Below are 15958 nucleotides of genomic sequence, written 5' to 3' on the forward strand. Positions count from 1 at the left end.
GCCGCGGGAGCGTGTTTCCAGACCCAAAAAAGTCACACTGATTTCCCACTACACACAAAATCAAAATGTGTCACAATCAAATCAATCAATATCCACTTGAATTTTTTTCATCTGGAATGTAAATAAGTAATGCATTTTATGTATTTTTTAAAAACGAAAAAAAAATTATCTTTTGCTTCTTATACTGTATATATGTAATAACCACAGTCATACCAAAGGCCTGACACTGCACACTGCTCGTGTACGCATGATAAAGAACAGAGTAAGTTTAGTCTTTGTCCTGTGAACATCCCCGTGTCCACATCGGCTCCTATCTAAGGTTCGCTTTGTTTTGGTTACATGGCTGATAGATTTCAGATCAAGTGTCATACTTCGAATTTCCCATGCACGCATGCTGCAGCGGGATGGAACGGAAGTAAAAGCTTTGAAAGAGCTTCATTCTGGATAAAAGGCGCATTTTTTTTTATAACATAAGATGCAGTTTTGGGGTTGTTGGCTCAGAGTGCTGCCGTGCACTTATCTGTAAAACAGCGTCCTCAGAGCAGCAGGTTGTAGTTTAAAGGTCAGGCTGCGGCTGAACGGCAGGAGTCAGCCTAGCCTCGCCGGCACAAGCCTACTGAGGGCTGGCAGCAGCGCGCTTAGCTTTCACGATTTTTGCAAAACTGTCAAAGCAAAGAAGAGAGACACACACGGCCCCGGAAAAGCGCCCAAACACAACGTGACAAAAGAAAGGAAAATGCATCTGTGATCACAAACAGTGTCTAAAATGACGCTGAAGGACCAACGCATTTTATTTGCCTTTTTCTACTCTTCACGCGACTTGTTTTTACCTTACAGAAAAGCCATCGTGCTTATCCCAGTGTTACTGTACAGAGGTTTCAACGGAATATCTCTTTCAGGGAAATTTCGTAGTAGAAGGTTAGAGATAATAAATCAATCGTCTTAAATTCAATTGCTCTAAAATTAAGAAAAGAAAAAAGAAAGAAAGATTTTTTTATTTCACCCGATATTTCAAACAATTGCAAAAATGTTAAAAATAAACGTTTCTTTAAAAAAAAAAGGTGCAGTGTCTTCGTTTTCCGAAACAGGCTGACATGTACAGGGGTATTTCATCCACATTTTTTAAAATGCTGTAAAAACAATTTGATGGATGGTCTGCAGGTAAGAGGAGTGTAAACTTAGAACAGAGCTTGTGTGTAAACTGTGCGGCCACACAGTGCTAATCACCTCCGTATCTTCACAGCTCAGGCTTATCTGGCCGCCTGACAGCAGCATGTGCGAACATCCTGCAGAGTGTTAAATGCAATCATCGTCCCATTAAGGTCTGAGCTGGAATCCACGTTCCACTGCAGCAGCCAGCGCCCGTTTCCCGACCGCTAAGTCTATGTTGATTAGCCATGTAAATACTTAATAAGTTCCCCTTTCCTTCACTGAATGGAAGCGATAATGGGCCGTTACCTTCGCCCGGTCAGGGGGAAAGAAAGACAACTATGGAGGAAAGCGCTGACTTCCTCCCCACGGAACAGCGAGGGTGGATAATGAGATGACCCCCAGCTTTAATACAGCGTGTTTCAGGGTGACATTTTCATTTAGTCATGCAGGAAGGCAGAGGAGGTAACAGGTAAAGCCCCGGTCACACTTTCACCGCACTCATGCGCACAGATTGTTAATCTAATGGTTTCTTTGTTGTTAAGTAGTCCTAAATGGGCCATTAGTGATAGATATTAATGAGCAACAAAATAACCGTCATGTCTGCTCACTGCTCGAGCTTTAGCGACTTTCTTGCTTTGAGTCAGTAATGATGTCAGAGTGTCCAGAGTGATGGGCACAGCTCACGGAGACCGGTGCACTGGTTTTATGAGGACTTTGATCTGTGCTGAGGGGCACGTTGAAGCAGCCTGTAAACGCTGCTGTGATGTCCTGCACAAAGTCTCGCTGACACCGCGATAATCGGATTACTCTGTAGGAAGAGCCCCCGCGGCCCAGTGACACGTTTCTAAAAGTCTGCAAACACTCTGGATTATCTTAATTGAATTAATTCAATACACAGCTCCGTGGCGCGTTCACGCAGCAAGACGAGCGCAAGGAGACTTGTTGCTGTGACGTCAGCAGTGTATAAGAACAGCCCCGGACTCAGGCGGTTCCCCCAAACCTCCTGTCCGTATTCTCCAGCAGAGAGAGAGAGCACACACGAGTCCCGGAGCCGCGATGACGCAGTTGTAGCTTACGTTCTCCCGGAGCACGGAATCCCGTCAGTCCAGGACGCTCACAGCTGGTTCCCACTTTTCGGAGAGTTCCCGCCGCACACCGGTGTGATGCCCGCCGGGATGTTCAGCATCGACAGCATCCTGTCCGCGCGGCCGAGCTGTAAGGAGCCGCTGCTGCTGCACCGGAGCGGCCCGGTGGTGCTGTCCGCCGGCCTGACGGACTCTCTCTACACCGACTACAACGGACTGTATTCAGCCACGTGCGGGCCCGTGGCCCCCCCGGTGCAGCCCGTGAGCGGGAGCAGGATCGGATATAATGGCTACTACTACAGCCAGCTGCACGTCCAGGGCGCCGCGGCAGGGCCCCCGTGCTGCGGCTCCGTGCCCGGCCTCAGCCCGCAGCAGTGCCCCTGCATCCCCACAGGTAACACGGCCAGTCACAGAGTGTCACAGACTCAGCTAAGACCTACGCAGTGAAGGATCCGCCACGGGAACTTTTTTTCCCCCTCACACTCTGTATTTCTCAGAGAAAGCATCTGTGGAGCGAAGTAGCTTCCAAGCCAGAGGGCCCATCAGCCTCTAGGTCAACGCGCGTAATGCCACCGTGAAGTAATTATTCGTTATTAATACAAATTAATTACAATCATGCGTAATATTTCATCGCTTGCGAGCACTATCTTACAATTAAGATTCAGTGTAAACACGCCTGAAATACGCGTTTGTAAAATTATTTCAGACTCCATGCTGCATTTCAAAGCTTTGTAAAAACTCGCAAATGTTCACGTGTGAAGTCTTTTTGTGAGACATTACTGTCGCTGCTGTTTCGCAATCAGGACGAATATCACCGAGCTGTTCTGGATTCATACACAGGAAGCAGAAGCGCTCAGGCACGTGCGCGAGCTTAACTTTGAATACAGGAAAGACTGGAGCTGAGCTTTTCCATCGCTGGGATCTGTTTTGGTGTTTCCACACATTCTGTCATGCATAAAACAGCCTCTTCCACAGTTCATTTAATGTATTTTATTTTATATTTATTTTATTTTATTTGTTTTGTTTTGTTTTGTTTTGTAGTAAAAAACGGAGTGATTTTAATACGCCAAATAATTGAGTGTATATATAGGGTTTCCACCCAGCCATGATGTGTGCTGTCTGTCCGTCATGCAGGCTATGACAGCCCGGGCTCGGTGCTGATCTCTCCGGTGCCCCACCAGATGATGTCCTACATGAACATGAGCAGCCTGTCTCGGACCGAGCTGCAGCTCCTCAACCAGCTGCACTGCCGCAGGAAGCGAAGGCACCGCACCATCTTCACGGACGAGCAGCTCGAGGCTCTGGAGGGCCTCTTCCAAGAAACTAAGTATCCGGACGTCGGCACTCGCGAACAACTTGCCCGCAAGGTCCACCTCCGCGAGGAGAAGGTCGAGGTCAGCGCTTTTATTTTTAAAAGCTATCTTCTTTCAAAGCTTTCACTCCACTCATAAACACACTCACGTGCAGTGAGTTCTAAAACCCGGCTGACACGCGCTCACAATGTTATTATTATTATTGAATAATAATAATAATAATAATTAAAGTTTGCTCACCTTTATTATTATTATTATTATTATTATTATTATTATTATTATTATTATTATTATTATTATTATCTTTTTTGTTGCTTCAACAAAATTCACAAAAATCACTATGTTAGAGGTTGTATAATATTGAACAGAAATGTAATTTAATTCAATTTTATTAAATGTTTCTGTTTGCAACAGTTTATCTTCTGCCCTGATTCTGAAAACAAAGTCGATGCTTATCTACAATGTGCAGCAAGTAACACTGCTTCAAAGCAAAAACAAAACAATAACAACAACAACAACAACAACAACAAAACAATAATCATCATCATCATCATCATCATCATCATCATCATCATCATCACCATCGTGATAGTTATAATAATCCATTGAAAACAATAGATTAAGAATAAGGGGCTGAGCTGTGGCCGTGCTCAGCATCAGTCGCCACACAGACACGTTCAAAGTGTGCTCTCTCTCTGTCACGCAGGTGTGGTTCAAAAACAGACGTGCGAAGTGGAGGAGGCAGAAAAGGTCTTCATCGGAAGAATCAGAGAACTCTCAGAAATGGAACAAATCCACTAAAACGTCCGCGGAGAAACCCGAAGAGAGTAAGAGCGAGGTGGACTCGGACAGCTGATAACAGAGCGGACCTAACACGGCCTCATCGGCTTGTCCCGTGGAAATCGATGTGGACCCCGAGACATTGTGGTGGTGTGGTGTTGCCATGTTGCACAGTTGTATATATATCTACATTTTATTATTGACTGTGTTCATTATTTAAATTTAATTTAAGCTGCTTTTGTAACGTTCCACACACAGGGATGAGACGCCCTCTGAACTGACTGACATGTGTGAATATATCGTGATGTTCTCTATATGTGATATTTTCATGGATATTAAATGTTGTAATTCTATCATTATTATTACTGTTCTTTTGTCTTTGGCAAAAATAAGAGAAACGTATAAAGGACAGATAAATGTGCGCTCATTTAAACAGTGTGCGCTTTCATTCTGCGCTCGGCGGCAGAACCACAGACTGAAAAGAGCTTGTAAACAGGCTGTGAAATATAGCTCGAAGAAAACGAACGTTCTGGGGTTTTTTGTTTTTAGCTTCCAAAACGTCAGGGAGAAAAGCTGCTGCAGGCCTCCACATATAAAAGCCTTTATGTGAAAGTAAATGAAATGAAAGATGATTTTATTGTTATCACATCTGAACTGTGGCTCTTTTATGTCCCGCTGACGATTTGGGGTTTGTTTAAAACATCTTTTGGGCAATGAGTTAAAAAAAAAACAACCCCAGAACAGGACAGGTTAGAGAGGTCAGGTCGATCATTTTAAATGGAAACCGTGGAGAAAACAACCGCCAACAAACAACTGCAGCTATTTCCTTCATTTTTTTTTAAAACTTGGTACGTTTATTATCATTGACAAACCAACAACAACAACAGTCCAGAAACGTTTGGCCCGCTCAGCAGATCTGGATCAAAGTGTCAGTGTAAGCTGAAACAGAGGAGCAAAGAGACACCGAGCAAAGAGAAGGTATGAACGCTATCTGCAGAGTGTTGAAGTCCCTCTCTCTCTCTCTCTCTCTCTCTCTCTCTCTCTCTCTCTCTCTCTCTCTCTCTCCATATACATTGTAGAAAAAATTATTATTATTATTTTATTTATTTATTTTTTACAGTGCCTTAACATTTGCGCTCTTTATGGCCTCCTCTCGATTATTTCCCCCAGTTAAAGGGCTCAGCTCACATTGAGCTCCTCATGTCGTTTAGAATGAGCAAACATGAGCAAATGCAGCTGCTGATAAACACAGCATCAAGGTCAGAAATGCCACATACGAGATAAAGGTCAATGTGATTATGAAATAGAGGGCAATGTGATTGCATCAATAAACTGATGCAGTAAACACACAGCTAAATACAATGATTCATTAAATATATCTACATAGAAATAAAAGTGGCCAGATAAACGAATGGAGTCCGGGCCTCCACGCTTTCGCAATAGCAACTTCATTTTTCGATACAAGTGGAAAAACAATCAAGCTCTAAAATCGGGTTCACCTTTCTCTTTTCAAACACGTGTGGGACATCCACTGTCTAGTCATAATTCCATATCAAAATGGACTTCTCAAAACGCACTTCTTCAACAAAACCCGCAACCTTTAGCCTTCTTTCTTTTTCTTTTCTTTTTTTTCCTACTCTTGTGTAAATCGTCCTCGGGGTTCTTCAGAAAGGCTATACAAATATGTTATTATTATTATTATTATTATTGTTATTGTTGTTGTTGTTGATAATAATAATAAAACAACAATAATAATAATAATAATAATAATAATAATAACAATAATGATAATAATAATAAAAATAATGATAACAACTGTGTTGCGCTGGCTATTGCTCTTTTCACATTTTTCAGCTGGAGGCAACAAAATTAAGTGACCCGGACACTCCAGTATGCTCACAGATGAAGTCTGGCAGGTTCTGCTGGTTCTGGTGTGCTGGTTTGGTTTGAGTCTATGATTCTGAGCGATCGTCTTTAGGTGTAGGTATCATTCACGACTCTTTCCTTGATGAAAATGAAACAGTTGGTCACATGTTCTCACCTTTACAGTAACCAGAGCAGCTCTCACACATGTGGCGGTGAGCTCGGAGTTCTGTTTCCATCTTCTGAAAGAATGTTGCCTGTCGCTTCAGAGCAAATTTCATCAGATGTGGACTATCTGTGCTGAGGAGTAGAAAGATACTGCGCTGGTTTTTCCTTTAGCTGGTTGCTCATTTGTATTGGAAAAAACAATCACGTGTAAACTGACACTTTTATATCAACTGTTAAATCTTACATGAATAAAAGTGTATTCACGAGTAGTTTAGCTTCTATATTTCTGAAAGTTTGTGTTTGTGTACAGCAATGGCGTTCTAAAAGCTATTAAAAATTTGAAATCCACACAGAAAAGACTGCTTGTGATTGCTGTTAGGTCATATTTATTAAAAAGAAAAATTCACACACTTTTTGTGTGTTTTGTGTTGTACCCTTTATTAAAGGGTTTGCGCATTTGTATGGGAAATTTCAAATTTGCTTTATTAAGTGTTCCTAATGAAAGGGTGTTACCCACCTCTTTAGCTGTTTACAGTAAAAGATAAATATTGTTATAAGCTGTTGTTTAAAATGCATTGTAAAAAGTAGTCTCCATGGCAAACTAGGGGTAAAGACTTCTGCTGCATGCAGGTTCTGTTGTAATATAAATGCTAGCACAGCAACGATGACGCATTAGGTTAGAGCAGATGAACCAGTCCTTAAGTACATTATTTCTTTCTTATGAATTCAGTTTTCATCAGAGCCCTGCAGACCTGCTGCCTGACCGTCACGCTGTATGCTGTCTGTATCCAGAGGTGAGTGTCTGTGGTGTTTTTTCATGAACACGATTGATTGCAGACTCAGCGATCAATCGATCGCTCTTGATTGATTGATCGATCAACCACCGATCAATCAATCATCTTTCTGACACCATTTTAAAGGAAAATTACTATTAAAACAAAGGTGTTTAATTCACTGAGGACTGAAGTACAGCTGATGTTGCACGAGTTGCTTTATTTAAACGCAGATATTGTTTTGAGGATTTTTACAGATGACACCTAATTATTTGTCATTAACATTCGCATACTTTCTCTAATTTGTGTTTTGTTCTGTTTGCTGTTCTGTCTTCTATTTTCCTCTCCATGCCTAACCAGTCGTAGCAGATGCCTCTCCTGGTTCTGTGAGAGGCCGTTTGCTCTAAAAGAGGAATTATTCTCGCACCACACTTTCACATCAAGCTAGTCTGGTTGTTGGGATTTTCTCTCTAATATTGTAGGATATCCATCATACAGTCTGGAGACTGGAGACAACTGTTAGAGTCAGCTGGTAAAAATAAAATGTAATTGAACTATATATCGACATTCAAACTGGGTAAGATTATTTAATTCCAATTTACATTAAATTAAATTGACACTTAACCTTTCCTTTAAAACTCCAAATACCTCTCAGCAGGTAAAAGACTGAACCGAGGATTCTTGCAGGAATAATGAAGTGTTATTTTACTTGCAGCCAAACTCTGCTGTAGTGCCAGCATAGATGGAGTCCTTCACCTGTGCAATAAACTGCTTTTATCCAAGCTATGGTTTTAACTACATATTTAAATTTAATTTATTATATTTCACTTAATCTCACTTTATTAGGTCCTACAACAGAGTGCAGAGTCACACTGTCCCTCTGTCATTTTGAGTCAATTTCTCCCCACTGACTTAATATTGTTTTTCAGCTTTTTGTATAGTGTTTTTTTAGCCACACGGTAAAGTCCTCGAGGCACTCAATCCTGTTTGTGCAGTTGTATTAGCTGGGACTATTTACTGAGTTAATGCTTGCCATGTGTTCTCATTTTAAAATATTACATGTCATCATTTTAAAATATTACATATCAAAGGGCACTCTGCCACTCATCCTGAAGCAGAGACATCAGCACATACATGTATCCTTATGCTCTGTCAGTGACCATAAGTGCTGCTTTTCTGGAGGCAGATGATATTGAAAGTCCAAAAAGAAATGTTCGATTTCACTGCAAAAATGATGGCTTTGTATTAAATGTCTTTTATTCCCCCAAATGTTTGTCTTTTCAAATAACATAAGAATTTATGTTTATATTTTTGTTATAATGCTCACTGTAACTTATTCTTGGTGCCTCTGAGAACTTCAGTCGCTAGTCTTATATTATGTCATTTTTGTCATAAACTAGGACCAAGTTTCAGTTTTCCAGCAAAGCAAACAAAAAAAACCACAACCACAACAAAAAAGCCCTTTAAATATAATACTTTAATAATATGTAAAAAAAAATGATTATATTATACTGAATTAGAATTTTGAAAATTAAAAAAAACATTATGTTAAAAAATGTAGTAAAAATATTGGCACAGTTAAAAATGACAAACAGATCATACGATAAATTATTTTACAATTATTTTGTTTTTATGCATTTATATAGTTATGAACTTGGAAGATTTGGGTTTAATGTTGCATTTTTGGTATAATTCATTTGCCAAAAAATGACAAAACAAAATAAATGAAGTTTAAGATGAATTTGACTGGGAGTATTAGAGCTATTTTTGCAGGTTTTAGACAGACATTAGCACAACAATTATGAAGTGAAAATCTGATATTGTGACAGCCCTAATCTAGACAGAAAAAGCAGTGAAGCTGTGAATCACTTCTTTTGACAACCAGGAGAGAAGCTGGAGTTCAAAGAAAGGAACACAGCTGGCATCAAGAGGAGCACAAACCCTCAAACTAATGAGTACACCACAACACAAACCACAATGTTCAGCTAAACAAGCACGTTGTAAATTAAGAAAGTACAATTTACAGTTATCAGATATCAATTTTTTACACTAATCAGAGCATGCCTAAACATGATGAGGAATGACATCAGGACAACCCAAAGCCTGGTAATGTAGAACAACAAATATGGTTTGAAGTGCATGTTTTTGCTGCCCAGATCCCATCAGTCTATTATACAAAATCAGCTCTAAAAATCATTGTGTTTTCATGGTTATGTTTAGGAAAGTCACACACATGATCAGGGAAAATTATTGCTTAGTTAAAGATTGCAAATAAGTCAATTTCTTTTTAGTTTGACAGAGCATATTTACATTTTCAGTATTTATGCAAATCTTGGTCTAACCTTGACCATTCCGACATGCAAGGACACACAACACAAATCTTCATCGCTGCAGCTCGTGACCTCTACGGTGTCATCCCTGTACGAAACAAAAACATGTAACAATCGTATCTCTTTAGTGCATATAGCTCATATAATTGCCATTTTTATGAGTTCGGTCAGGTTTGGGTGGCAAGAAGGTTTCTGGTTTGAACCCCAGCTGAGGTCTTTCTGTGTGAGGTTTGCACGTGTCTGTGAGCCCAGGTGGTTTTTATTCCCCCCACTGTTCAAAGACAACATGTTAGGGTGGCTGCTGTTGAAATTTTTAGAGGATACAATTGTATACAATACTATAAGAATTTATGGTTACAAGTGCTTTGAGTTGTCAGTAGGACTTGAAAGCTCTACATAAATGCCATTCCATTAATCAGAATGAGAGTATAACGTGAAATTACCCAAACGCTGTCAGGAAGATGGTGTACAGAGAACCCTTTGTTCCCAATCTTAAAACCCTAGAACAAGGAACCATTAAGTTCAAAGAAAGTCATGAAATTAAGAAATCATGAAAATGTAAACATTTAAGGCAGCCTTTTAATGTTTTTAGATCAAACACCTTAACTTTTCTCTGTCTGTTTTTTTTTTTTTTTTTTTTTTAGATTTTTAAGTATTTTTATTACATACCACAACAACAGTTTGCTTATAATAATTTAGTTTTAGGTCAACTCAAACACGACTTTGTTTTTCACATCATTATCTTTTGTAGTCACTGAAAAGCAGTGCCTCACTGTAATCACAGTCCTTTCAGCAATCACTGTAAAATAACAATAGCATCTTAAATTAATTCACTCTTGGTAACACAGCCAGAAATTCACTTTAAAAAGCTTGGTATTTTACAAAGAGAGCATAAAACATTTTCTGTTTCATTAACTCAGAGAGAAAACATCGCAGAAATTCAAAGCTTTAAGTAAAAAAAATAATTTTATACCTGATGACCTGCCTCTTGCCCTATGACAATTGTGATTGTTTCCAGCACCCCAGTGACCCTGAACTGGGTAACTAGAAGAAGATGGATGGATGGGTAATTAGGTTTTCAGTGCCTAATCTAATTAATCACTTTGGGCATTTGTCTTTCCACCACTATAGAGTATAGCTTTTACTCGAGTAAATTTAAAAGAAATTAGAGAATTTTTTTTTTAATTCTCCATCTTTTTTTCCTAACATTATCCTAACTGTCCTAACTGTACATGAATTTATTATTTAAATTCATGTACAGACTTAAATGAAATGGATTACACTTAGTTATTTGCTGACAGAACAAATAAACAAGAATTTTCAAAGTTAGCATTAAACATTTTTCTGTTTTCCATTTAAAACAGAGAGCTATACATGGCTTTTCAATTATTAATAGTACAAAGTGGTGAAAAGTACCTTACATAGATTTTCTTGCCGATCTTGCTTTGATCAGTCTATCAACATTCATATGCCACACAGGCTCCCATCAAAGAAGAAATCACCTTGCTTTGTGGTGGCTGTACTCAGATCATGAGGAGAGTGACATAGAAGCAGGCTGCTAAAGAGACTTTTTAAAAAACAGATTAGAGCCTGGATCAGTTCAAGCTCCCTGAGACTTGGCACCCACACAAATAGTGAAAAACACCATCCCAATTAACTCCTTGTATGGACACCAGTGATTTATTAAGTACCTCTGTACAGAGCTCCAGTGAGATCCATGAGCCCACAGCTAGAGCCATTTATCTTTTTTTCAGCTGCAGTCATTTTCTGTTTCACAAATTTAATGCAACCAGTTAAAAAAAACAAAACATTTTCTTTCTTTGACCTTTTTTATACTGTTCCCAGCACTTGGAAAAACAAAGGTGGAGTCCAAGAAAAATTAGGTATTGAGTTAACTTTCAGAGTAGATAAATCTTTACTCCTTCTGCAAGCATTTTGGGGGGAAAAAAAGAAGTTGTTTTTCATTTTTTTGGATTCTGTGTAATTTTCTGTGGGTGAGCTGCACTTACGTAAGCCCAGCTGATGATGCTGAGGTCTGATTTATTTACTTTTTTCTAGTAAATACCACCACGTCTATAGTATCTGAGCCTGTGCGTGCGTGTGTGTTTGCACGTATACATACACATATGCATGCATACACATCTGCAGTCAGTCAGACACACGCACAAGTGTGTATGCATTGTGCGTGCGTGGATGTGTGTGTGTGTGTGCAGATGTCTCTGAATGACGCTGTTAGTGTTTGGGGGTCTGGAGAGTTTTAGCAGTCCTGGATTTGGCGGCTGGACTGACAGCTCTTGGGTGGATTCCCTGCTCTAAAGATAGACAGGGGTGTTGGCTGCTCTGTGGTCCACGTCCAGAAACATTTGAGAAAATGGCCTCCCTCATCATGGCAGGCTCAGCCAGTCATGAATGAAAGCTAAGACAAATAATGCATATTTTTACAAAATGTAAACTTCCTCCTGTATTATTACCATATATCACTGGGATGACGTGTGGTTTGAAGTTTGTTTTTGTTTTTGTCCATGACTATCTTTTTGGCCTCTGGATCTTTCTAGAGAGCCTGACTCTTGAGGCCAGATTAAAGTTGGTTGGATACATGGCTACACATAAAGGCATGTACAAATACACAGTGGAAAAAGTCATACCACAGCCATTTAAATACCCAACATGTGGCTGCTCTATGGAGTTGCCTTTTCACTGTCTTACCATCCCTGGTTTTGCTTCCACAGAGATTTGTTGGATTAAAAGCGTTTTCCTTTCATTAAATTTTTTGTGTTAGTTATTGGATTTACTGCAAAACCAATAATATTTCAGTTCAATTCAATGCAGTTGTATTTCTCTAGTGTCAAGTCACAACAACTCAAGTCAAGGCAGCTATCAGCTCAATATTTTCACCCTTATTTAGGCCATAGGTTACACAGTACTCAAATAAAACATGCTTTGGTCACAAATATTGTCTGCTGTTAATGCATAAACATGTCAGCATGTGTATGTGGCTGCAGCTCAGGAGGTATTGCAGGTCACATACTAACTGGAAGATTGGTGGTTTGAGCCCTGGCTGCTCCAGTCTGTGTGCCAAAGTATCCTTGGGCAAGATTCTGACCCACATGCTACGCATTCTTCAGAGTATGAAATAAGTACTTGGATGAACTAGACATGTAAAATGTTGTGATAAGAGTAGAGCAGAATTATATAAGAACCCCTCCATTCAAGTGTTAGCCAGTGCTTGCACTGTTTAGACAGACAAAATTGTGTTACTCATGCTGACATCGTGACACTACTTGTAGGTGTGCTACACTACCAAATAGCTGGATGTCCATTTAGCTGGTTAAATTTGTATTTAACCTTTGTACACAGAAACCAAAAAAATAACCAAAATGTTCATTCTGTTCTTGTAACAAACAACAAAAAATAAGATAAAAATAAATGTAATAATAATAATAATAATAATAATAATAATAATAATAATAATAATAACAACAAAAAATTTAAAAAAAAGATATGCTGGATATGAGCGGTGACTTTGTCTTCTTCTTATGCACAATCAGTGCAGACAAGATGACTATTTATTACAAATAGCAAAATCGAATTGAATGCAATTAAATCTAAACATGATTTATCATCTCCCTAGTCTGATATGTACTGATTTATGTCTTTGTGTTTTCCACTTTTCAGAGCTGTTTCAACTTTAAAACTGCCTTTAAACTATGAAATATAGTTATTGTGTTTAGTTACTAGATGAGTAAAGTAAATATAGAACAGATGTTGGTGCTAAGCTTTTCAGTCAGTCAAAATGTGTTGGACATTTTCTGTCTAGTCACATACAAGGACTGAATTCAAGACCAGTCTTCATCATAGGTACCATAGTTTCCATTATTATAAAAAGAAGAAAAGTATCACCTTTACATGCATTAAAAAATGTCATGTGTCTGAAGAAAACAAAATTGCATCTCTGGGGCACACATGGAATTATAATTTTAGCTCTGTCTGAAAATTCAGAAAGGGAAAGGGAATTTATTATGTTTTACTCACTCTGTCCTGAAACCTCTTTTAACAGAGATTTTTTTTAGAGATTTCTTGGTCCAAGGAAGGATAAAGAAATGTACTTACACTGCAGATGTACACCCCACCACAAACATACATTGTATTGAGCAGCGTCGCAGCACTCCCCACGATTTACAAATACCAAAATGTAAGTATCCTTTTATTGGCCGAGTTAGCGCCCGTGAAACCCCTTAACTACTGTAATGTTCTTTCTGACCAGCCGTGTAATTACACTGCTTGTCACCACACAAATCACAGCACACCTGCCATCTGCTGACTTCAATTAGCCGCTCCCCCTGGCACTCCCGCCTGGCTGGCTTAAAATCACTGAGGAACCTTAAATCTGAGGAGCTATAGTGCAGGTCAAAGCCAGGTGCTGCCAATGCTCACTGATCTCTATGGTGGAGGAGGAGATTATAAAGCCTGTGACAACTCAGGTTTAAACCACCGTAAAAGATTTCAAGGTAAAGCCACGGTAATTCACAAGCCTCCAAAAGAAAGGTTCGTTCTAAAATGTGCATGCTGTAACCTGTAACCATAAATGAAAACTCTGTACTTTCCTGTCATTCTCCTCTTATTTTCCTGTCATTTCTATGTAGCATAAAACTCAACTTAAAGCTTGCCTGTGTTGGGTGATCCAACACTGCAAATATAAACTTTGCTTTCCCTGTTATCAATACATTATTGCTGGCTGTTTCACAGTGGATATTGACTGAAAAGTCTGCAGCCAATTCCTTCAAAGTGACAAAATAACTTTGACATAACTGAAAAAGGAGAGAAGGGACAGAAAAGACGCCATCAAAATATGTTACCGTGGAACTGAATCTCTTAATTTTATTTCTAAGTCACAATTCACAAGCTAAATGTTAATTTTTTTTTACATGCCTTTAAACGATCGAGATTTTTCAGTAATAAATAAAAATATTATTTTTGAATTTTCAAGAGCTTTACTTTATTATTATTATTATTATTATTATTATTATTATTATTATTACACCTTTAAAAAACAAACCAAATGATACAATAAGTGTGTGTGTGTGTGTGTGTGTGTGTGTGTGTGTGTGTGTGTGTGTGTGTGTGTGTTTGTGTGTGTGTGTGTGTGTGTGTGTGTGGTTTTCTTTCAGTTTGTGAGAGCAAGCCACTGGGATGAATGTCTGACCACATATCACCAGCTGATATTGCAGTTTAGAGGGACAGGTTGTGGTTTGGGGGCTGCAGGTTATAGGGAGAGAGGCAGCAAGAAGAAAGGGAGATACTGATGATGAGTAGGAGGCAGAAAGCAGATTTAAAGAGAAACAATGAAAGCCTCTCTAAGAGCAAAATGTGTAACAAGTTGATCAACAGAGAACAACCCTAAATGATTTTTTTCCTAACACTTTGGAGGCTGAGTAAAAAAAACACAAGGTAAGTGTAAAAAGAGTCAAGTCTTAATCGTCAGATTCCACAGCAGCACAAACAAAGTGAAGCTGTTTTCATTGAAGTCACAACTGAAAAGCAAAGCAAGTATAAAAATATCAGAAACACTTCTTACGTAGTTTTCCGATTGTGGAGCCTAAATGCGTTTGCACAGTCAAGTTATGACGACGACTAGTATTCATAGTTAAGATTATAGCAAGTCTCCTGGAAAAGAACATATGTTGATGTAACGTTTAAAAGAAGAGGAAACCAGAGACTGTAATTTAATTTTCTTAAAATGTTTCAACGTGAAAAATACTAAGTGAACAGACAAAATTCACAGAAATGAGACCATTTTGAGAATTACCAAACACCACTCAACATAAAACCAGCTACTGGGTTTTCTGAGAAAGTATTTTCATTGCAAGTTGAAAAGTAGTGTTTTGCTGCCCTCTATGGCTGAAGGTTTCAGGTCTGTTTCCTCTCTGACCCATTGAGAAATAATATCCTCTGGGCAAAATGTTTGCACCAAATTTTGTTATGATCCATTTAGTCTATTTCAGAACAGATACTGAAACTTGGTTTCCGGAGGTGACTGAGTTTGGGTTTGACCTCTGAAACCAGGCTAAAGTGACTAATTTGACTGCTTTGAACAAAAAGTTTCAATATTTTTAAACACAAGTCTTGTTCTTCTCACCTTTTTATTTATAAAGTATTAAGGCTGAAAGAAATGTAGTATAACTGCCAGCCATGGCATTGCTGCAATACAACCGCATGAAAATACTCAATGTAAAAGATGTAACATAATTACAGCACTGACAGAACGAGCTGCAGAGCTTGCATCATTTTATGTGCTACGTGCAAAATTTGATAGTACAACAATGTGACATAAAATGTGTTACATTTAAAATTTCCTAACTTGGCTGTTCAGAGTGTAGGAATACATTCATTATGCTCTACTCACATCAGAAAGTTATTAAAGTGTAGATAACAAGTGTGACTATGTGACCACAGGAAGAAGCTGTTGCACTGCTGGGGCTGAAACCTAACCACCT

At 38.9% G+C, this 15958-nt stretch overlaps 1 protein-coding gene across 1 annotated transcript; it reads left to right on the top strand.

Annotated features, from left to right (window-relative positions):
* Positions 1-2080: 2080 nt before the first annotated feature.
* gsc (goosecoid) lies at positions 2081-4748 on the top strand. The gene is made up of 3 exons (XM_080870931.1): positions 2081-2631; positions 3372-3631; positions 4257-4748. Exons 1-3 carry the CDS (start codon positions 2316-2318, stop codon positions 4404-4406), a joined length of 726 nt encoding a protein of 241 aa, XP_080727057.1. The 5' UTR covers positions 2081-2315; the 3' UTR covers positions 4407-4748.
* The last annotated feature ends 11210 nt before the right edge of the window (positions 4749-15958 follow it).

Source organism: Rhamphochromis sp. 'chilingali', assembly GCF_963969265.1.
Source record: "Rhamphochromis sp. 'chilingali' genome assembly, chromosome: 21".
Taxonomy (NCBI): Eukaryota; Metazoa; Chordata; class Actinopteri; order Cichliformes; family Cichlidae; genus Rhamphochromis; species Rhamphochromis sp. 'chilingali'.